Source organism: Triticum dicoccoides, chromosome 1B (genome assembly GCF_002162155.2).
Source record: "Triticum dicoccoides isolate Atlit2015 ecotype Zavitan chromosome 1B, WEW_v2.0, whole genome shotgun sequence".
NCBI classification, from domain to species: Eukaryota; Viridiplantae; Streptophyta; class Magnoliopsida; order Poales; family Poaceae; genus Triticum; species Triticum dicoccoides.
Window position 1 is genome coordinate 257,849,192 of NC_041381.1, and position 24,025 is coordinate 257,873,216.

Genomic DNA, 24,025 nt, shown 5'->3' on the forward strand with positions numbered 1-24,025 from the left:
ACACACACACAGCTCATCAGCTCCGACGTCCATCACTGGTGCAACAACCCACCCCCCTCATGACTCAGACAAGCCACCACCAGCAACCTCCAACACCGCAACAACAGATAGTTGAAGGAGAAGGAGCGGACGAGGAATGCCGGCAAACTCCAAGAAGAAGGCCTCTGAAGCCCCCGGAACTTCCAGCCCGAAGCAACACCAGAACATGCAAACTCTCTGGATAGCCCGGAACTTCGGGCCTGCCATGGAACTTCCGTCCTCGATGACCCCAAGGCGTGCCAACTCTCTGGATAGCCCGGAACTTCCGGCCTACCTATGCGCAGTGAGTAGGACCACGACCCATGTACCCCTTCCACCAACCTAGACTATAAATACTCGTCTTCTACGTCTGTTTTAGGGCTAGCAAAGCATAGATGAAGAACTAGAGAGAGCTTTGCTCATATCTACCCCTCTCCTTTGGAGATCAACGCATCCTTTGGAGAAGAATCCCTAGTGGATCATCAATGCATGAAGGCTACCCCCTATGTATCTCCTTCTCCGCATCCAAAATACGACTGGACTCTTCTTCAAGCTTCATGCAGCGGTAAAGCTCATGACTTCTATGTTGCCCAGCTAAATGAGCTAGCCTTCCATTTCCACGCCGTCGTGGCCGAGTTTCTCCTCCAATAGGAAGAAATACACCACCGAAACTTCTACTCCTTCCAGCCAGTCCCCACCACCTCCGAGCCGAGCCAACCATTCAACAGCACACTCCTCCCAAACGCTATCTCAGCTATTGCAGATCCCTCATGATCTAGGAGGAGGATTTATCCAAGGCATCGCTTGACTCGCTACACGACCAGTGTTGGCACTGCCCCGTTCATCCTGTCGGTGGACACATTTGTCTGGCATTTGGGGTCGGTTGATGGTGTTCCACCGCCTCTTGGATTGACAGCTGCGACCGCCGCCGCCTCCTGTGCGAGTGGTTCAGGTCGTTAAGGTCCCGGCAGCGACGGACATCCTCGCTACATACCGCAGCACTACCACGATAGGGACCACCGTGAGAATGGGTTTCACACTGGCGGCAGAGTTCACAACGGTCATGACTACGCCTCCGGCAACGGGGACATGTTGTGGGACCTCACCCGGTCTTCGAGCCGACTGGATGGCAATTTAGGTGGGCACAGTCAACGCCCCTCTCCGTCGCTGCCTCTCACATCACACTCCCCTCTACCCGGGACCCCGCCTCTAACACCGATGTTCAGGCACATGAAGCTGATGCGGCCAACCGTCTAGTTGTCACCGACACTGGCTTTCAGCAGGCGGTTGTGACTAGGCGCAGCGAGTTGCACACAAACCTGGACGTGGCTATCATGCCTCTCCGGGAGGAATCCTCCACCATGCGAGAATGGATGTGTCAGGTGGCTGCTTTCATGGAGCGCACACAAGCTCTAGTCGCCGGGCTCGGCCTCTTCACACCGGCGCCACACATGGCAAGTTCACCGTTGTCTGCAATGCTTGCACCCTCTCTGGTCTCGGCTGATGCTGACTCTTAGTGGGCCCCCAGCTTCCGCCTCTGTTGTTGGGCCGGACCTGCGCTTGGGCCTGCTACCGCACCACCAGCCTATTGGAGCCCATGGGCCATTTGGAGATGCTCAGATAGCCCATCCGGAATGAAGCCCCAAGTAGGTGAAAGGAAAGTAGGCAATTTTAGGGCAAATCGACGGATCCCTACTCCAACACTTTTAGGCCTCCAATGCGGACCTCTACTTTGGGTCGGAGCGTCTGGACGTCCGCTCCGAGGCCGTCTCCAAATCGAGGGGCGGAGTAGGAACTCTGACAGCCTGGACCCACCCATTTTGACCGCGCACAACCACATCGCCACCCAATGGGATTTCCCGCCAGCCGCCTCGCCTTCCCAAAGATGTTCCCCACCAGCCCCTTCCCCTCTACTTTGATCAGATGCTGATCACCTCCCCTAGCCACCTAATGCACTTTGGATCGAAATCAGCAATGGCGTGGAGCAACCGTCGTGATGTCTATATCATTAGGTGTCCGTCATGCCGCCGCCAAGAGCAAGCCACCGCTACCAAGGGAGAGAAGGCCACTGCAGCCCAAGCCAAGCAGGAGGAGGCGCTCGCCGCTCCACACCAGGCAGAAGTGCACTCCGCCAATCACGGCGCCCGTGCAAAGGAGGAGGAGGTGATCGCTGCCCGTCACTTTGCCAGAGCCAAGTACGAGAAGTGCAAGGCCCATGATGCTCTCGAACGAGCGGAGCAGCAGAAGGCAATCGCTAGGAAGAACCAACACGACACCTGCTTCTATGCTGCAGAGGAAGCCGTCGCCGCTTCTGTCAAGGGCCTCGGTGCCCAAGACAGTAGGACCTCGACTACGTAGTTCGTAGTCGCGGTGGATAGGAGCGCTAGGGTTTTTGCCTGGCTGCTCTATGATGCGGGAGGAGAAGATAGAAGGAAATAACTTTATTGCTTGTCCCTAAAGGGTGCTAACTATCTGATATATAAAGGCCCCATGGGCTAATAACAAACTAGAAACCTATACGAAACAAACTAGTCTAGGAACTAATGTGCTCGGATCAGGACTCCTGTCCAGCCTGCGCCTTGCCTGATGCGGCCGTCGGCTGCTCCTGGCCGCGCGGCCCACGTCTGTAAGACGTGCCCCACATGACATCTCTCCCCCCCTCGACGAGCAGCTCGTCCTCGAGCTGAAAAGCGGGGTAGCGCTCGACGAAACTGTCAAGATCCTCCCATGTAGCTGACGAAGCTGCTTCACCCTTCCAGTGGACGAGTAGCTGGCGAACGCCGCGTGCTAGGCGCGCACGAGTCACGCGCTCTGGTTCTGGAACAGCCGCCCCGTTGTGGATCGAAGGCAATCCCGGCGGTGTAGTTGGAGGAATGCCGAAGAACTTCTTGAGGAGGCCCACGTGGAACACGTCATGGAGGCGCGAGCGTGCCGGAAGCTCAAGACGGTATGCCACGTCGTTGATCACTTCTGAAATGCGGTACGGCCCATAGAATCGTGGCTTGAGCTTGCCCCTGGTTGGCAAGTTGAGAGAGGACGCGGCGCGCTGTCGAAGGCGAAGCCAAACCCAATCGCCCACCTCATGTCGAATGTCCCGATGACGTCTGTCGTAGTAGGACTTATAGACCGCCTGTGCCTGTTGTAGACGATAGCGGACGTCCTCGATAAGTTCGTCGCGCTCAGCCATGCTCCTGGCCACTGCAGCTACCCGTGTGTCGCCGGGCTCGTAAGAGCGAATAGTGGGAGGGTCACGGCCATACACAAGCTTGAACGGAGTCTCTTGGGTTGCTGTCTGGTAGGCGGTGTTGTATATGTACTCAGCCCAGGGAAGCCACCGGAGCCACTGCTTGGGACGATCCCCGGTAAGACACCGTAAATACATCACAATGATCTTGTTAGTAGCCTCCGTTTGACCATCCGACTGCGGGTGAAATGCTGACGTCATGTGCAGCTTTGTCCCCGTGAGGCGCATGAGCTCTCGCCAAAAAGCGGAGGTGAAGACGGGGTCGCGGTCAGAGACCATGGACTGCGGCACGCCATGGAGACGAACAACCTCAGCGAAGAACACCTGTGCCACTGACTCTGCCGTGTATGGGTGGGCTAACGCCACAAAATGGCAATACTTGCTGAAGCGATCCACCACGGTGAGGATGACAGACTTCCCGCCTACTCGAGGAAGCGCTTCCACGAAGTCGATGCCGATGTCAGTCCACACGCCCGTGGGCACCGGCAGCGGCAGTAGCAGCCCAGCGGGGTGCAAGTGCTCGGACTTGTACCGCTGGCAAGTACCGCAATTGCGGACGTACTCCTGCACCGTCTTGCGAAGGTTAGGTGCGTGGAAATCGCGGCGGAGACGATGCAATGTGCGCAGGACGCCTTCATGCCCATCATCGTGCACGGCACTGAGAATCTCCTGGAGTAGCGGGGATGACGGCGGAATGTAGAGGCGGCCGTTGAAAGTAACGAGGCCGTCGGAGAGCGCCCAAGGCTGTTGCCGCGCACCTGCCGTGATATCCTCCCGCAGTGTGACGAGCGCCGGATCAGTGGACGTCGCTTGCCGGAGGCGATTGATGAAGTCGAAACGAGGCCCCGAGACCGCCATGATCGTCGTCTCCTCCGTGTCGCGGCGGGAAAATGCATCCGCCACCGTGTTGGTACTACCTGCCTTGTACTCCACCGTAAAGTCGAATCCCAGGAGTTTGCCAACCCAATGATGCTGCGGGATGGTGGCCAAACGCTGGTCAAGCAGAAATTTGAGGCTGTAATGATCCGTTTTTACCACAAACTGGTGCCCCCATAGGTACGGCCTCCAGTGGCGAATCGCGAGCACCAGGCCGATGAGTTCCCGTTCATACGCTGCCAGGGAACGGTGACGTGGCACGGCTGGCCGGCTAAAGAAAGCCACCGGGTGGTGGTCCTGAAGAAGGACGGCCCCGAAACCGTACGTCGATGCGTCACACTCGACGATGAACGGCCGTGTAAAATCCGGTAACGCGAGGACGGGAGCCGTGGTGATTGCCGTCTTGAGGGTGTTAAAAGCTGCTGCCGCCTCCGGCGACCAAGAGAAACCATCCTTGCGAAGGAGGGCCGTCAGGGGCGCGGCAACCACGCCAAAGTCCTTGACAAACTTGCGGTAGTACCCCGCAAGGCCGAGAAAGCCCCGAACCGCGCGCGCCGAGCGTGGTTGCGGCCAGTCCGCCACTGCCTGCACCTTTTCCGGATCCATGGCCACGCCTGCAGCGGAGATGGTGTGACCCAGGTATGCGATTGATTCAACGGCGAACGCGCATTTGGAGCGCTTGACGAAGAGCCGGTGCTGGTGCAGGACCGTGAAGACGGTGCGCACATGTCGGAGATGGTCAGCCCATGTCTCGCTGAAAATGAGGATGTCGTCAAAGAAGACGAGAACAAAACGGCGCAGGTATGGCCGCAGCAGATCATTCATGAGGGCCTGGAACGTGGCCGGTGCGTTGCAGAGTCCGAACGGCATCACCAGAAACTCGTAGAGGCCGTCATGAGTACGGAAAGCTGTCTTCGGGATGTCCTCCGCACGCATCCGCACCTGGTGGTAGCCGGAATGTAAATCGAGCTTGGTGAAGAAACGAGCGTGCCGTAGCTCGTCGAGGAGTTCGTCCACCACCGGAATCGGGAACGCATTCTTGACAGTAATGGCGTTCAGGGCGCGATAATCGATGCAGAAGCGCCAGGACCCGTCGGCCTTGCGGACCAGCAGTACCGGGGACGAGAATGCGGAACAACTCGCACGGATGATACCTTGGGCGAGCATGGCGGCGCACTGACGCTCCAGCTCGTCCTTGTGCGCGGCCGGGTATCGATACGGTCGGACGGCCACCGGGGCGGAACCAGGTAGCAGGGTGATGCCGTGATCGCGGCTGCGGGGCGGTGGCACGCCGGAGGGGTCGGCGAAGATGCCGTCGAACTCGGTGATGATGGCGTCCAGGAAGTCGCGGCCGCTGCATGATTTTAGGGCTGGCCCGTCCGGTCCTGCAATGCCGTGCCAGCACACCCGATGGCCCCGCCGCCAGAATGTCATGGAGAGGGCTCGGAAATCCCACAGGATCGGTCCGAGCGACGCCAGCCACTGCGTGCCCAGGACGATGTCGTAGCCCGCGAGCGGCAAGGCGAGGAAATCCTCCGCGAACTCCTCGTGGCCGATGCGGAAGGGCACGACGCGGTACGCGCCCTGGCACGGAACGCGCTCGCCGTTGGCCACCGTGACGCGCATCTTCTCTGTGGTGGGGGGCGGTAACGTAGCACGAGCGGCCGCCTCTTCGGCGATGAAGTTGTGGGTGGAGCCTGAATCGATCAGGGCGAGGAGGGAGACACCTCCGAGAGTAATCTGCATCTGCATGGTTTCACTCGTGCGCACGCCGGCGATCGCGTGGAGCGAGATTTGAGGGTCGGCCCGCGATGCATCATCAGTGGCGGAGGCCGCGTCGTCGTCGTCGTCGTCCGGCGCTAAGTCGAGGAGAAAGATGCGCTGGCACACGCGGTTGTGGCCCCTGCCAAACTTCTCGTTACAGTTGAAGCAAAGGCCCAGGCGACGGCGTTCCTCCATCTCTGTCTGGGAGAGACGCTTGATTGGGCGTCCGTCCGGCAGATTGTGGCCCTGCTGAGGTGCGGCTGGTGGGGCCGGAGCGGGGGGCGCGAGGCGTGGTCCTGGTGTCGGCAGGATGCCCTTCTGTGGAAAACGCACCGGTGGCGCGGCGGAAAGCGCGCACTGGTCGCGCAGCTCCAATTTGCGGGCGAGGCTCATGGCGACGACGAGGGACTGTGGGTTATGGATCTCCACGTCGAGGCTGAGGGGTGGCTGGAGTCCCGCGGTGAAGATCTGCACTTTCTGTGTCTCGGATAAGGTGCCTGCCCGGGGAAGGAGTGCCTCAAACCGCTCCTGGAAGTCGACGACGGACGTCGTGCGTTTGCACGCCATTAGTTCGCCCAGCGGGTTAGCGCGCAGCGGTGGCCCGAAGCGGAGATTGAGCAGCTCGGAGAAGCGGCGCCACGGAGGTGTGCCCTCGTCGCGCTGGACCTGCATATACCATAGTTGGGCAGGACCCTCGAGATTGTAGGACGCCATCCACACCTTCTCCTCCTCGGCGATCCGTTGTTGATGGAAGAAGGACTCGCATCTGTTGATGAAGGCGAGTGGATCAGACTTGCCGTCGAACTTGGGGAAGTCCATCTTCTGGAACCTGGGCGGCCGATCATTGTGGTGCTGCCCATCATGGGCGGCGTCAGCGCTGGACGAGGGGGAGGACTTGTCCTTCTGGAGTGCGGTGACGGACGACTGCAGGGACGTCACCGTGGCCGTCAAGGCCTCGATCATCTTAGCCAGATCCGCGGTGGTCGGTTCTGCCATGCCGGAAGTGACCGAGGCGGCAGCGGATTGTGGCGATGTCGGGGAGCTGGGCGCGGACACAGGGGGGAAAGCGGCCGGCGGATGGAGCGTGGACGAGGAGGAGGATCGCCTGGAACCTGATACCAAGTTGTCAAGGGCCTCGGTGCCCAAGACAGCAGGACCTCGACTACGTAGTTCGTAGTCGCGGTGGATAGGAGCGCTAGGGTTTTTGCCTGGCTGCTCTATGATGCGGGAGGAGAAGATAGAAGGAAATAACTTTATTGCTTGTCCCTAAAGGGTGCTAACTATCTGATATATAAAGGCCCCATGGGCTAATAACAAACTAGAAACCTATACGAAACAAACTAGTCTAGGAACTAATGTGCTCGGATCAGGACTCCTGTCCAGCCTGCGCCTTGCCTGATGCGGCCGTCGGCTGCTCCTGGCCGCGCGGCCCACGTCTGTAAGACGTGCCCCACATGACAGCTTCCGCACCAGCCGCACCAGTAGCCGCCTTCGAGGATGTCCTCTTCAATGTGTCCAAGGTAGGTATCCTCCAGGGCTTCGGCCGTGGTGATCATTGATTGGTTCTAGTCTATCTATTTGTCTGCCAAATGTAATGTTGAACATCTAATTTATATTGAAGATGTTGCACTCTAGGGCAATTTTGAGTGCTAGCATGGATGGTCGGCGCCCGCCTAGCTGTCTACCCTTATTGTTCTACAAAAAAAACTGTCTACCCTTACATCCCAAAAAGCCTGCCTTGCGCATGCGCTGAGGTGGACCGCTCCCCTTTCAGGACGTGCACGAGGGCACCAATTTCTATCTCTCTCAACCCCTCTTTTCCTAGAGTGGGGCCCACACATTGTGGCTTTTTTCTTAACGTTTTCTCCTTGTGCATATTGAAAGTTCTTTCCAAATTTGAAATTGGATGAGTTTTATTAAGTAGGTAAGCCCCCCAAATTCAAAAATTAATGATTTCTGGATTTTGGAAGTTCAAAAATTCTGAAAATTCATTTTTCCAGAAGTTCAAATTTGAAATTTCTGAAAGTTTAAAATCCTGAAAGTTGAGTCCAGATTTTTCTGAACGGAAAATCTAGGGGCGGCATCAAGTTCAATTTTACTTATGCATCCTTGTCTTCCCATGTTGCGTATAAAAACACACACAACTATTGCCTGGTAATTGTACATAATTATTGTGACAAATGTTCACTGCTAACATGCCAACTATGTTGACATACCCTGAGAACTAGTGCCGACTAATTTTTTTCACCGAAACATGACAACTGTTACAGTATATGTGGATTGCACTAGCCCTTTCCATCAGTTCAGACTTTTGGTTGCGTTGGCTAGTGCATGAAGCTTAACAACAACATGGGATCTTGTTTTGACGGCCTCGTCGAGACGAACTCACTGGTGAAGAATGCTAACCAGATTAACAGTTTGTGAGATAAATGACCTTGAAAATTGAAATTTAGCAGTTAATGCAATGATGTAAGTGTAGGTGGGAGATTAATGCATGCATGCCTTTGCTCTCTATAAGGGAAAAATGCCAATAGGATGCCAATGCAACGTTTGCGCATAGCAAGAGAGTTAGTTTTCAGGTGTTACCAGCAAAAGAGGGCGGCATCAACCCACACAAGTACCATGAAACAATATCTATACAGGTGTATATTGAAGTTTTACTAACCTGGCAAGTACTCGCAACTAAGTAGCAATAACCTGGCAAGTGCCTAAGTGACAAGAATCTGGCAAGTACTAACGAAAAAAAGTTGTCAAAACATGCTGACATGGGAGGATCATCAACCGGCTTAATGGTTTAAGAGATAACTTTTCTGAAAGGTTAAACATGCATTTCTGGAAGTTACCAGAACAACAAAGTTGCAATATACATAAGGTGCCAAATGTAGAAAGTTGCTAAAACGGGAAAAATTTGTGTCTGAAACCGACCACACCTCTTCTGGTGGGTGGTTGACCGACAATTAGTTGCCCCCTTTACAGAAAATCAGGCCAGCTAAATTGGCCAATTTATCCTCCGGAATTGATGTGAAGGATGAAGGACTTGTGAAAATTAACCCAAAGCCAACAGATCGACCAAAGCTTTCCAGAAGGCATTTGAGACATAGAAGTTGAACAGAACATGCTTGCATCACAAAACAATAGGGAAGTTGATGCGGAGCATCCCACGTTCATCCCCATGTACACTCCGACTACTCTCCAAACCCCAAAAAGACTTATGACGAGGCCTCAACGATACGCCATTGGACACAAGGTGAACTCGCTCCTTTCCGAACCGTCACTTCCCACATGTGAGACATGGTTACTACCTCATATATATGTGCTATGCATGACCAGGAACAAGGAGGAAGACCATGGACAAGACGGCGAGGACACCAAGTACAAGGACCAAGAGAAGAAGCTGCCCGAAGCTACAGTGGCCGGACGTCCGACCAGGACCGGACATCCGACGACTCCCAGGCTCCGGATGACCGGCCCCCTCCGGACGACCGTGCCAGCGACCACCGGACCGAATCTGCGGACATCCGAAGAACTCCGGACGTCCGGGACCCCGCGAGCCTCCGGACGACCGACCCCCTCCGGACGTCCGACCGAAGCGCACCCGAGCCGAATCTACAAAAGTCCGAAGAGCACCGGACGTCCGAACCTTCCCGAGCCTCCGGACGACCGGAACCCTCCGGACGTCCGACGCCTGTCTGCGCACATGTGTTGGGCCGCAGCCCATGTACCCCTTCACTTACCCCTTCGTGGCCCATGACTATATATACTCCTCCACCTCGTCCTAGTTAGGTTTAGCGTTGATTTAGCTCAAGTTAGAGATAGAGCTTCGCTCATCCATCGGATCTCCTCCTCGTGAGAGACCGCGGCCTCTTCGGAGAAGATCCTATCGGATTCAAGACCCCCTCGTGGGAAGATCCCCTTGTGGATTCAAGACCTCCTCACGGAGAAGATCGGTTATCTTTGTATCCTTACCTTTGTTGACTTTGGATCTCGTGTATCTCTTTGTGTTCTTTGATCTAGCACTTGTGTGACCGATTCCTTGTTGGTTGAGTGTTTTCCCTCGTTCCTCCCCGTGATTTCCTCGTGTTCTTCCGCGCGTTCTTCGTGAATCCCCGTAGGATCCCCTCCAAACGTGAAAGATCGTCCACCTAGGGTTCCACCCTACATCATCTTGGTATCATGAGCCACGTTGATCACGTTTTTGGAGCCCCTACCCTTTGTTTTCTAGCTTGATTTTGTTGATTTCGTCCTAAATCTGAAAATCCCCACCAAAAATAGCCTCCAAAATTTTTGTGATTTGTTGGTTTGATGATGTTTTGTTGATTTTGATTCGTGGATTTGCTTGGTTTCAAGTGGATCTAGCATCTCCCCAAGTTTCCCCATCTTTCATCCACGAAATCTCGTCAATTTTGACCCCGAAATCTCCATTTTCCGCCCAAAATCGCGCCCGGAACTCGCATCTCGCGTTGACCCCGACTCACCGGACGACCGGAGTTTTACGGACGTCCGGAGCCACAGGAACGACCGGACGTCCGACCTTTTCCGGACGACCGGAACACCTAACCCGAACCAAATTTACGGATTTCTGACTTTTCCGGACGTCCGACGCCCCGGACATCCGACCTTTCCGGATGTCCGTAACCTGTAGTTTCAGACTTCGGCTGATTTTTGTTTTGCCCATAACTAATTCATCCGAACTCCGATTTTGACGTTCTTTAGCTCGTTTTGAAGCTCTTGACATCCCCCTTCCCACAAAAATACCACCAACACCATTTGACTCCATCAAATTTTCGAAAATTTGGCAAGTTTGCCTAGGTCCTCCACCATATCATCCGCATAGCCACCACCGACTTCCGCAACCTAACCCATTTTGTTCCATATAGCATTAGTGGTTGCTTGAGTAGTGCTTTGAGTCTCCTAAGGTGTTTCGGCTACTTAGGGACGATTGCTTCTTCATCAACCACCATCACCATTTCCGCATAGGCGTGCCCACCATACACTTCCGCCACCCCCAACTTAACCCAATAGTTGTTTGAGCTTGTTTGAGTTGTGGCTTGTGTCTCCTAAGGTGTTTCGGCTACTTAGGGACGGCAACTTCAACTCGGACACGTGTATATCCATCATTCCACTTCCGCATTTGCCTAGTGCAAAACCACCACCGCTTTCCGCTACCACCATTTGACATTGGTCATTTGAGATTTTGAGTTCGCGGTTTTTCCGTTTCCTAAGGTGTTTCGGCTACTTAGGGACGAGTCTCCATCATCTTGGTATCTACATCAAGAACACCGCCACTCATCTCGCAAAGGACGGTAACCTCGACGATACCATTGTATATTCCCCTTGCCATTGCATTGTTAACCCCTAGCCCATTTTGCGTTACTTGCCTATCGAGACTAGCCATTTGAGTATTGCCGGCAATGTTACTTGTGCACATTAGTGATCTACACCATCCATTGCATACATACCATATCATCTTGGTATCATATCATCCATTGTGTCTCAAGTTTGTTCCCGCATATACACAATTGCTATCTTAGTTTGTGCATTGTGCAAAAGTGGCCATAGAAAAAAAAAAGAGAAATAAAGCTTTTAAGCAAAAGAAAGAGAGCAAAGAAGCTTGTAAGCAAGTGTCGTAGCATCATAACACATTGCATATAAGATTGTCATATCCGATCATCTTGGATCATCTTGAGAGTAACACCGGGAACCATACATATATAGCATACTTGGGATAGAAAGTTTATCCATCTTGCATCTTATAGGTTGTGCACAAGTGTCGTATCCGCCTATTGAGCAATCGTGCTAGCGTCTCTCTTGAGTTGTGCAACACGAGCGTTTTCCGTGGATTCCACATTTTGTGCTCATTCCTTGGTTGCACGACCCCATTTATCTATCCGTGTGTGTTTCCGTGTGCCATTCTTTGCTATTGGTCCATTTGTTTCACTTGCGAATTTGTGAATCTCTTTCAACATTATTGACTCTTGCTAACATTTTGCATTAAATTTTTGTGCCACTATCCTCACCGAGCTCCACTATAAGCTTTACTTGTGTAGGTGTGAGAACCGACAAGAATTGGTACCAATAGTGCTATTTCATTGTCCGCATTTGAGTGAACTTGATTCATTGTCAACATCGGTCAAGGTACATTGGTATAAGTTCTTCTCTTTCTCCCACTCATATTTGCTCGAGTCTTGTGATGGATAGGCAAGGCATTTCATCTCCGGTCTACGACAACAACGACGGCGTGAACAACTACATCACCAAAGCGTCTATCTTCGATCTACAACGACAAGTGCAAGGCGCACAATCAAGATTGCGAGAGCGCATCGAGAACATCTCCATCGACATTCGTCACTCTGAAGCAAGGAGAAGGGACTACATCGACAAGAAGCTTGCCGCACATAAAGAGGAGCAAGATGCAAGGATGGAGGAGATTCGAACCTTGCTCAAGTCTGCTTCCCCTTCATCATCTTCAAGACGGCGACATTCAAGACACAAGTCTTCGGAGCGCAAACAAGATGCAAGCGCAAGTCGTCCAAGTCAACATCTACATGGCGACCACCATCACCTTCGTGATCAACATCGTCATGAAGGGCAAGTCACCTCCAAGCATCATGTGCACGACGACGACGAATGCCAACGAGCTCAAGCACGACAACGACATCATCATCATGAAGATGCTCCACAAGCGCAAGTGCACAAGTCCCAACAAGCCCTACTTCACGCCAAGTCCAAGCTTCATAAGCACAAGAGAAGACCGCGAGACGACCACCACCAAGACGGCGCTACGGCTACATCAACCACTTCGGCATCTTCGCCAAGTGTTCTCAAGGCATCTTCGCCTTTGGACGTACGACATCTTTGCCTACTTCCCACGAGTACGCCTACAACGACTTCATCAAGTCCAAGGCGACTACCTACGAGCGAGGGCGACACTTCCATCTTCGGAAGCCCCTCAAGGAAGATGGCCGAGCATGGGAAACTCCCTTCGGTCATGAAGACGAGCTACGAGGTGCCACATCATATGGGCCTCCCACACCAAGACGGTGACAAGACGGTCGAGCAAGGGCCATCCCCTTCGACCACGGCGACGAGCGCGAACCTCTTCAACAACATCAAGACGGCGCCCATATTGGACTCCTACTCCGAGTCAAGCTACGAGACCGCACATGGAGACATTTGCACCTACATCTCTCCGACACCCACATATGTCGAGATGCCCCATTTGTCATGTGAGGAGAGCCACCACCACATGAGTGACATGAGTGACTCCACCATACGTGACATTGAGAGCATTTCCTATGAGAGGATGAGTGTGACCACCACTAGCCCCACACATGAGAGCATGCCACACATCCTAGGTGAGGTTGAGGGCCATTTTAGTGACTCCAACCATATGAGTGAGAGCATCCTTGAGGGAGTGAGTGAGCCACAACACTTAGAGAGTGAGGTAGTTGACACGGCATGTGAGGCCACTATGATTTCTAACGACTTAACCTTTACTCCTAGTGTGTTTTCTTCTTTGGTGCTAGGTCTCCTACATGACGACATGCCTACCCTTGACGAATCCATCCCTCTAATGGGAAAACCGATGGCCATGGTGGACGATGATGCACCCCCCACATGGTTCCATCAAGATGAAGATGACAACGAGACGATCTTCAACACCTCACCTACAACACATGAGCGACGCTCCAAAGGTAACAGATGATGGTGCTTATCTTGTCCCACTAGTGGACTCTCTTGACATCGATTGCTCCCATGATGTTGACCCGCCTATTCCCATGCTTCATGCCAGTGAGACTTCTTCATGCCTTGACTTACCTATTTATGATGAATATGATGATGAGCATGTTGAGTTGCCTAGTTGTGATGCTATGCTCCATAGGATATCATGTGAAAATTCTTTTGGTCACATCATGTTTGACAATCCTTTGAACTTGTCATATGCTATGAGTGAGATCTCCCATATTGCCTCATTTCAATCTCAACATAGTAACTATGCATGCCCCATTAAAATCAATCCCATTTGCACTTATGGCATAGATGACGAGATGATGGTCATTGGCTTTTGTTTTTCATGTGATGATATTGCCATGCTTCCTCTACATGATTTGCGCAATTCATCTACTATGTCATGCCATGATCACATTGTTCCAAATATGCATTGTTTTGGATGTTGTCAATATTCTCCATGTGATGTTGCTACTCATGCTCATGAGGAGACCCCCATAGTTTTCTCATACATATTAGGAGACCTTGATGCATTTCATACTTTGCATGATTCCCATAATTGCGTGCACCATATGCATTTCATGAATAACAATGCTCTAGATATTTCTCATGATGCATTACATCCTTTGAGTCTCCATTATGCCATTCATAACAACAAACCTATCATGATGGATGACATGTTTCTATATCACGCATCTCATTTATTTGAGCGTTGGCTATTTTGTGCTAACCGACACATGCATGTGCGCATCATGATGGATGATGTGTACATATACCATGCACACACAATTTTTCCTTTGTCTTTGTTTTGTGTAGGTACTCTCATATACTCGTCAACCTCTCAATCCCAAGAGTTGACGAAACGAGCTCTTGAGAGCAACGACACTTTGGGATACCGTGGACTATCCTTACCACCGTTCTCTTCGCGCAAGGACTACACGCATCTCTTTTACTTGTCTCTCACACGGCTATGGGCTATTTACCACTTGTCACCTTATGCTCATTTTCCCGTGTTCACTTTGCATGTTATACTTGATTCTATGCATTTGCCATGCAATTGTGACCCTTGCTTGCATCTACCCATGATTCACCATTATGATACTTCTATGTGTATTTGCATGCTTGGTGAAGATCCTTGTTGCTATTGCCATGTTTATCATGTGCCCCATGTTATTGATGCTTGTTGTGTTGGGAGAGTCATGATGCCCCATTGCTATTTACATATGGTCTCTCGCCAATACATTGATGACACTTTACTCATATCTTGCTTTCATGCTTGTGCTATGTCAAGTCCATTACTCATGCCCACTATTTGCACACATGACATGCTTGCCATGATTCCTTCTAGTACGTTGCATCTTCACACTACTAGCTTGCTTGACTTGATTGCTATGATTGTTTGCTATGTTGCATCACCCATGTTCCACTATTACTTGCTTTCTTGGGTTGATGACATAGATGTTGATGCCTCTCACTTGATTTGTCATGATCATTGCCTCTTGTCTCCATTAGTTGCATCTCTCATGTCACCTTGTGTTGAGTGCCAACTTGCTATGCTTATTGATCTTGGAGACTTGGACACTTTACTTGTGATGCATGCTTGTTTGATTGAGCCTATTGCATTTGGTTGTTCTCGCATCATATGCCTCCATACTATGCAATACTCCCTTATCCTTTTTTATGATGAGCAAGATGCATACACTTGTTGGGTATCTTACCACACGAATGATAGGTGTTGCATTTGCACTAACTTCATTTGTTTTTCCGAGTGTTTATCATGTTCTTTCATTTTGGAGGATTCACAAGGCGGTGCCGTTATGCGACATATTGGTTATGTGAAGGCATACATGATGTACAACTCCAACATCTTTGGGAACTTTCTTGAGGTGAACTCCTTCTCTTTGAGCCATCCTCACATATGCATATTGGATGGGTCATTCTTTCATTGTTGTTTCCTTCTTCTTGTCTACATGATACATATATTGGATGGAGGACCAGCATTGGAGATGGACCCTATGGACCTTCAAGTTAAGGAGTGCCACGACATTGAGCTATGGTACAACAACACCCATGACAAATTTGCACCCTATGCATGGATTAACACACATTATGATTGTCTTGTTGCACCTATTCCCAATTCATCCATGATATACGAGCTTGCGCATTTTCTTAGCAAATTTGTTGTGATCTTTCTTGATGGCATATTCATACATCGTAATCATATTGCCTACCATCAATTGCATGATAACATAATCATATTGAGCATAAAGGGGCAGCCCCAGTGCATGTAGCTCCCGCTTGCGCAGGGTCTGGGGAAGGGTCCGACCACTTTGGATGCTCAATATGAACATAATCATATTGAGCATCCATTGCCATATTCATGCTATTGATAAACCGTCTCACTATGACATCATTTTGCACCGTGGTTGCATTGATCATATTTACAACACATTTGTGTGCACAATGATTGCACTTCCTCCCATGAATGCTTTGCATCTCATTCTAGATCATCTTGATAAGCTTCATGTGCTTTGTCACGACCAATCTTGCCGCACGGACTCATTCTTACATGATGGACACTTTGTGTGCGCTAACCATTGTATTTCCGAGTGTTGCTTGTGTTTGCTCTTTTTGCATGTCTATCACTCCGGCGACACCTTGGACTACTTGGATTACGCCATGTCTTCAACTTCGTCCAACTACAAGTCCGTCTACGACAATCGTTTCCATGGTGATGAGGATCACGATCCGAGGTCGGATCTTTCCCAAGGGGGGGGGGAGATGATGCGGAGCATCCCACGTTCATCCCCATGTACACTCCGACTACTCTCCAAACCCCAAAAGGACTTATGACGAGGCCTCAACGATACGCCATTGGACACAAGGTGAACTCGCTCCTTTCCGAACCGTCACTTCCCACATGTGAGACATGGTTACTACCTCATATATATGTGCTATGCATGACCAGGAACAAGGAGGAAGACCATGGACAAGACGGCGAGGACACCAAGTACAAGGACCAAGAGAAGAAGCTGCCCGAAGCTACAGCGGCCGGACGTCCGACCAGGACCGGACGTCCGACGACTCCCAGGCTCCGGACGACCGGCCCCCTCCGGACGACCGTGCCAGCGACCACCGAACCGAATCTGCGGACATCCGAAGAACTCCGGACGTCCGGGACCCCGCGAGCCTCCGGACGACCGACCCCCTCCGGACGTCCGACCGAAGCGCACCCGAGCCGAATCTACAGAAGTCCGAAGAGCACCGGACGTCCGGACCTTCCCGAGCCTCCGGACGACCGGAACCCTCCGGACGTCCGACGCCTGTCTGCGCACAGTGTGTTGGGCCGCAGCCCATGTACCCCTTCACTTACCCCTTCGTGGCCCATGACTATATATACTCCTCCACCTCGTCCTAGTTAGGTTTAGCGTTGATTTAGCTCAAGTTAGAGATAGAGCTTCGCTCATCCATCGGATCTCCTCCTCGTGAGAGACCGCGGCCTCTTCGGAGAAGATCCTATCGGATTCAAGACCCCCTCGTGGGAAGATCCCCTTGTGGATTCAAGACCTCCTCACGGAGAAGATCGGTTACCTTTGTATCCTTACCTTTGTTGACTTTGGATCTCGTGTATCTCTTTGTGTTCTTTGATCTAGCACTTGTGTGACCGATTCCTTGTTGGTTGAGTGTTTTCCCTTGTTCCTCCCCGTGATTTCCTCGTGTTCTTCCGCGCGTTCTTCGTGAATCCCCGTAGGATCCCCTCCAAACGTGAAAGATCGTCCACCTAGGGTTCCACCCTACATCAGAAGTCCTCATCAGCCATAGGGATCGGGAAATGCAGAAGATTGAGGTACAAAGCCTTGCTGGTAATTGCTTGCAGAAGATCAGCAGCACACGAAGATGAGGGGAGAAAGAGGTCCCCCCTTACCTAAGGCCATGCAGGCAGAATTTCTTGCTGGCAACACCATTAAGAAGCACAAAAAAAGTGCAAGAGCTGAGGAGAGAGTTGATCCATCCAATCCTCAAAGCCATAGTTGTTAAGCATGGAGATGATTGTGTAGTGTTCCACCGTGTCAAAAGATTTTTCAAAGTCGAGCTAAAAAACGATAATGTTGTTGACGTGTATATGTAGATTGCCTAGCCTTTTCCATCAGTTCGGACTGTTGTGTTGGCTAGTGCATGAAGCTTAACATGGTATCAGAGCTAAGGTCTTGAGTTCAAATCCTGGCTTTCGCAATTTATCTAAAAATTGTTGTTGCCCCCCTTTGTGTCCATGTATAGGCCTCTTGAGCCATACCTCTTGAATCTATCCACGTGTTGACTTCCCGCATCACACGTGAGAGGGGGTGCTGACGTGTATATGTGGATTGCCTAGCCCTTTCTATCAGTTCGGACTTTTGGTTGCGTAGGCTAGTGCATGAAGCTTAACAAATGTATGTCTTAGACTGATGACACTTGTGAAGAAATTCGAAGCTCCACGCGTGGCAGTCTTTGATCATGCAACATTTAATGAAACCAGAGAGAGAATGACTTTCTAAAGGCAATTGGAACGAATTTTGGTGATAACCTTAATACAAGAATTCAGGAGGGAGATAGGGAGATAAACACCACGGCCCTAAGAGTTGGAATTTTTTGGAACAAGGGTGATGAAGGAATCATCAATACTTTGCAGGTTGACCGACCCATCAAAGAAGTCTTGGACTAGTTTATTAAAGTCATTTTTTATAATATCCCAACATGTTTTGGTGAAGAGACCGTTACAACCATCAACTGGATTGCTAGCAAACTGCACAATAAGTTTCCTCAAACGAGAAAGAGACAGAGAGAGCCTCAAGATCATCAATCTGCTGAACAGTGGTGCTAAGATCAAAATAATAGTAATCCCCATGAGGTTGGAAAAAGTAGAGCAAATGATGGCCGCCTTCCCCTCATGGTCACAAACAGGAGCTGGCACTGTTAATAAGGGTGGGAATTTGATTGTCTTATGTGCTTACCTCAAACATCGCATCAACTTTTCCACACTTTGCACAAGTTGATATCAATGTGGTGTAAAGTTTACAATCGGGTTTTAGCCCAGCCTCCTTTAGGAGCACCATAACTTGGAGGGCCCCTGTAAAGGTAAAACCATTTGGTCATACTCAATTCTCATCTTCTACTCGAGCACATCTGACAAGAAAAGCTGATTGAGTTACCTTCAAAATCTTTTGAATTAGCACAAACCGATAAAAGCATATTGAAGGTGCTCATTTTCGGATTTTCAATCAATCGGCAGAAGCGAACAGCTTCCATAACAGCCCTTTGTTTTTTACATGCACTCAAAAAGCTGGCATGGTGGATCTAAGAAACAGATGTAAATGAGAAATTTGAAGAGTACATTACAAAAGCTAAACCGTAACAGGTAATTAATCACCTTCTTCGTATCAAGCAATCCCTTCTGCTCCATGCTTTCCAACAAATCCACACAGTCCTTCAACCTGACAATACCAAATTGATGTGTCAACTGAAAAACTGATATGTGGAAAGATTACATTTGAATGGATATAACATACAGTAACTTAAGGCCTGCTCTGGGACAATATGTCAAAATCATCTACCAAACATTATACCTTCCATCTGTTAAAGAACTCTTGTATCGCCTCATGTAATCTGATGTATCCACTGTGCCGTTTAATCCAGCTGTTGTCGCTGGAATGAATTTATCTAGATTCTCTTTATTCAGTATATCAGAAATACTCCAGCCAATAGTTTTTGCATCATCATGGTCTTTCACTGCTTTCTGTTGTTTGCTGGCAGGACCCTCCCTTAAGCATGCAAATAGAGCTAATTTCCCTGAATATAGAGAATGCTCATAAGGAAAGGGAAGAAATCACGGATATCAGCAGAAGTGCCAAGAAGAGTGCTTAAATTCCAAAGTTAAACCTGGTGTCAGATGAGAGCCCCCTACATATGAATCAGCAAACTCAATTGCTTTTCTTGGTCTGAACAAATTTCCAATACTGGCTTGCGGAACAAAATTGAGAGGGCATTCCACTGTTCTTTTGAAGGATGAAAGAGATGTCAAATCAATATTTTCATCATCATTACACTGATGGCATCGAAGTAAATGAGTATTGTTGCTGTTTGTTTGGCTGTCACCAAGACCATTGCCATTTTGAGCATCTTTCTGTACTTCTGAAAGGGATAAAAATTGGTAGGAGAGCCCACCTTGCCAGCCAATTCTGTTAGAGACATACTTGCTTTTATGTTGTCCTGGTGGACCAGAATAAGGCGTTGCAAGAACATCCATAACATTTTCTGTAGAATTTCTTTTTTCTGCTGAAGTTGAGCAACCAACTTCTTCTTGCCGAGATACATCAACTAATGTGTGTAACATTGCCCCTGGATTAGTTACAGAAACCGCCTGCGTTGTCTTATTTACAGGGTATATGCACGAAATACTAGCCCGGCACTCCAATTCATTAATAGTCATTCCTTCAGAAATAGATAGCTCTGAAAAGCTATTTTCATGAGTTGCACAACATGCATCATTACTATCATGTATGGATTGTGTTGTTCTTCCGAGGGCCTTGTTTACATTGCTTTTGACCTGTGTATATAAAACCTGACAAATATTGAAGATGACTGCAAGTTAGAAAACAACTACCAGACATAGTGAATTACATTTCATTCGTCAAATTAAGACTAACAACAACAACAACAACAACAACACACAACAACAAGATCTCGAAACCTAGTTATGGTTCTGGCACATGGATAGCTAACTTTTACGCACCACTGTCCATGGCTAGTTCTTTGGTGATATTCCAGTCCTTTAGATCACTCTTTATGGACTCCTCCCATGTCAATTTTGGTCTACCCTGACCTCTCTTGACATTATCATCGCGCTTTAGCCGTCCGCTATGCACTGGAGCTTCTGGAGGCCTATGCTGAATATGCCCAAACCATCTCAGACGATGTTGGAAGCTTCTCTTCAATCGGTGCTACCGCAACTCTATCCTGTATATCATCATTCCGGAACCAATCCTTTCTTGTGTGGCCACACATCCATCTCAACATGCGCATCTCCGCTACACCTAATTGTTGAACATGTCGCCTTTTAGTCGGCCAACACTCAGTGCCATACAACATTGCGGGTTGAATCGCCCAGAAGCTTGGCACCACTTCATCCATCCGGGTTTCATTTGATGGCTCACATCTTTATCGATATCACCATCCTTCTACAGCATTGACCCCAAATATCGAAAGGTATCCTTCTGAGGTACCACCTGCCCATCAAGGTTAACCTCCTCCTCGTGCCTAGTAGTACTGAAACCGCACCTCATGTACTCAGTTTTAGTTCTACTAAGCCTAAAACCTTTCCATTCCAAGGTTTGTCTCCATAGCTCTAACTTTCTATTAACCCCGTCCGACTATCCTCGACTAGCACCACATCATCCGCAAAGAGCATACACCATGGGATATCTCCTTGTATATCCCTTGTGAGCCATCCATCACCAAAGCAAAAAAGATAAGGGCTCAAAGCTGACCTCATCCAATCAATGAACAAAATTTCATTTTATTTGTGAGAAATAGCAAGCAATGCTTAATTTTCAAGGATACGTCTATGGTAGACGTATCAGTAACATAGAAGAGAAACGCCAAGATGGCTACATCCAGGACTGGCTACATCGTCATTTTGCAAGCAACACGATGACCATACCACGGCCCAAAACTCCTTATGCTGATTACTCGCTATCCGACAACGCTGAATGATGGATAATACAAGTGATTAGGCTTTCAGTAATTTATAAGCCTATGCCGATTTGAGAAGCGTGATGAGGATAGTCTTGCCAATTGTAAATCTTACCAATGACTCTAATACCCCTAAGCTTAACTAATAGAATCTCGTTATGGAAGGGCTTAATGGGAGTAAAAGACACTTCTATACAACTGGGCTCGTTTAGTGTGGAGAATAGTGAATAATTGAGATTTGGGGAGGATAAACGTATCGGGGACATGCAGTTTTCAGATATGTACCCACGGCTATTCCGCGCAGTTGCCTCTGTCATCGGAGTGCCTAATCCACTGATTGATTACCGTCAGGCTCTCATTCGCCAAAATTTAATAAACTGAAATGAGATCGTACTGAGAGTTGTAGGGATGCAACTAACTCTGGAGCAGGACCCTTTAGGTGGGATCTTCTTCAGACAGCCAAGGGTGTTTTCTGTACACTTCATGTATGCGGCACTAATGGATATGTGGGTCAGGTTCCGATGAAAACGGAAATCAAAGTATTCATCTGGTTTCTTTGCAGACAAGTAGTCCTTATGAAGGACAAATTGGTTAAGCGCAAATGACAAGGGGGCACTCATTGTAGTTTTTATTACAAGCAGAAAAGTATACAACATTTTTTACTTGATCGCAGTTTGGCACAAATTGCACGGCATGCTGTGTAGTGAGCCTTTAACATCACACCACATTGTAGTATTTCTAATATATTTGACTCTTGGTTACAGGGGGGTGACAAATCTCTAGGAACACTAACTGTGGCCGGGGTTGCAATGGTGTTTTGATCTATTTGGCTATGCAGAATTGATTTTTTTTTGACAAAAAGAAGGTTCAATGTTGTATGCAGGTGCTACTCTGGTGTACCAGTTGGCTACAGTCATGGGCGTTGTTATAGAAGGTGCAACATAAGGAGCTGATGTGGCTTCACGTCAAGCAGCTCACATAGATTACCAGGGAGTTTATGTCCCGGTTCGGATGGCATGCGACTGATAGGCTCCTTAGTCTTTAAAGTTGTCTTGATTTACATGTTTCTACCAACTGTACTTGGGATGTTTCGTTGTCTTGGTTTTACCATTTCTGGCGAGAGATCAGGGTAATAAAGCTTCCATTATCTCCAAAAATATCCCTAAGTCTTCAATCAAGGGATAGCGACTGGTCTAATGCCTTAACCTCAGAATTACCAATATCTATAGAACAAGGAATCAGCAGTGGCTAATTTGGATCCAGCCTTTGGACTTAAGACATTGCCGATAGCATTGACATCACCAACACTTGTCCCCAATAAACTTTCCTGTCTTCGAGGAGTAAACATCAGAAAACTAAAATTTCTCGAATTGTACTTAGATGGCCCGGAACTGGCAGCTTTCTAATTTGGATGTAATTGGTTTTAAAGTCAAGAAAATTCTATTTATTCTGTTAAAAAATACGACCACATGTGTACTGTACAGAAAACACACTTATATTAGGAAAAATGGGTACAATCTTTTCCCTTTCTTGTATGATCGTGTCTTTGTACAAAAATTTACATGCACTTTGATGCTCTAGTACTCTGAATGTTTTGGAGAATTAGCAAATTCGTTTTATTTAATGTGCATGCGCGATAATCTAAGTTACGGTGCATATGCATATATACTAAAGAGGAGCCTGAGTTCAATTCAAATCATTCTTCAAAGAGCAGAACTAAGTTAAGAGGGATAAAACCAGTATCAAGAAGAAGCACACCTCCGGAGATTCCCTATGCATTGCGCCGCGCCACCTGAGCCAAACCAGCTGTAAGGCGGCGAGGAGAGCGGCCACGGCGACCACCGAGCCGCCTAACACGTCCAGCGCAGTGGAGGAGGAGCCGCTGAGAGAGCATGCCACCGGGCGGCGGGCACGGTACCCCAGCTCCAGCCTCCGTCGAGGCGGAGGCCGCAGCAGGAGCCCTCCCCCGCCGGCGCGGCCGTGCCGGCGGGCGGAAGGGTAAAGAGAGAGGAAGCAAGGCGGGCAAGTGAGTAGGGTGAGAGCTTGAGGCGTAGAGGCGGAGGCGGAGACCTCCATGGGGAATGGGGAAGGAGCAGAGGAGAATGGCGGGGTTTAGGATCGAGGATGACGATGAGATGATGAGTTTTATCCGGAGTTTGCGAGGCGCTCCGCGTGTGTGGTGCGGAGGAAGTCCTTCAAATTAGTCCAAGGCGACCCATTTTCCATCGGCATTCTTTGTTGAATTTGTTGGTTTAATAGCCTTCATGAGTGTGAAGGCCCCACTCAGTATTCCGCCGTCCACAAAATGTATTACTGTTATAAAGGCTAAAATATCAAGGTAATTAGAGGCGATGGTAAAAGCCTCAATTCCACCTCTTTTGTAATTAATAGGAGAATAATAAAAAACTCTTGGCGATGCCAGTAGTGAACACTAGCTTTGTAATTAATAGGAGAATAATAAAGAACTCCACGTCCACCGTAATGAGCACTGGCGTGCAAGTACAACAATAACGTGTGTGGTACGAAGCTTATTTAAAATAGAAAGTATTATTTACCTGGGTCCTCTTAGTTATACTTACAAATATCAAGAGTGGCTCTAGGACTATACTACAAGCTTACAACATATGTTTTGATGGGCACATACCATTGAAGATTTCGGTCTTCCTG

The 24,025-nt window shown here is 49.3% G+C and overlaps 1 protein-coding gene across 2 annotated transcripts in view; it reads right to left on the reverse strand.

Annotated features, from left to right (window-relative positions):
* Positions 1 to 23,543, reverse strand: part of LOC119330692 (pentatricopeptide repeat-containing protein MRL1, chloroplastic-like) — a 43,612-nt gene extending 20,069 nt beyond the window's left edge. Inside the window, exons 1-6 of one of the 2 annotated variants that reach the window (XR_005160212.1) lie at positions 23,117 to 23,543; positions 19,547 to 20,228; positions 19,234 to 19,456; positions 19,038 to 19,101; positions 18,820 to 18,964; positions 18,622 to 18,737 (exon numbers count right to left, since the gene is read on the reverse strand). Coding sequence is in view for 1 of the 2 variants with exons in the window: in XM_037603812.1 (XP_037459709.1) it covers positions 18,622 to 18,737; positions 18,820 to 18,964; positions 19,038 to 19,101; positions 19,234 to 19,456; positions 19,547 to 20,228; positions 23,117 to 23,434 (1,548 nt within the window). In the remaining variant the exon portion in view is untranslated. The remainder of the gene's footprint in view (positions 1 to 18,621; positions 18,738 to 18,819; positions 18,965 to 19,037; positions 19,102 to 19,233; positions 19,457 to 19,546; positions 20,229 to 23,116) is intronic. The other variant, XM_037603812.1, reaches the window with a different exon arrangement.
* Positions 23,544 to 24,025: the final 482 nt, after the last annotated feature.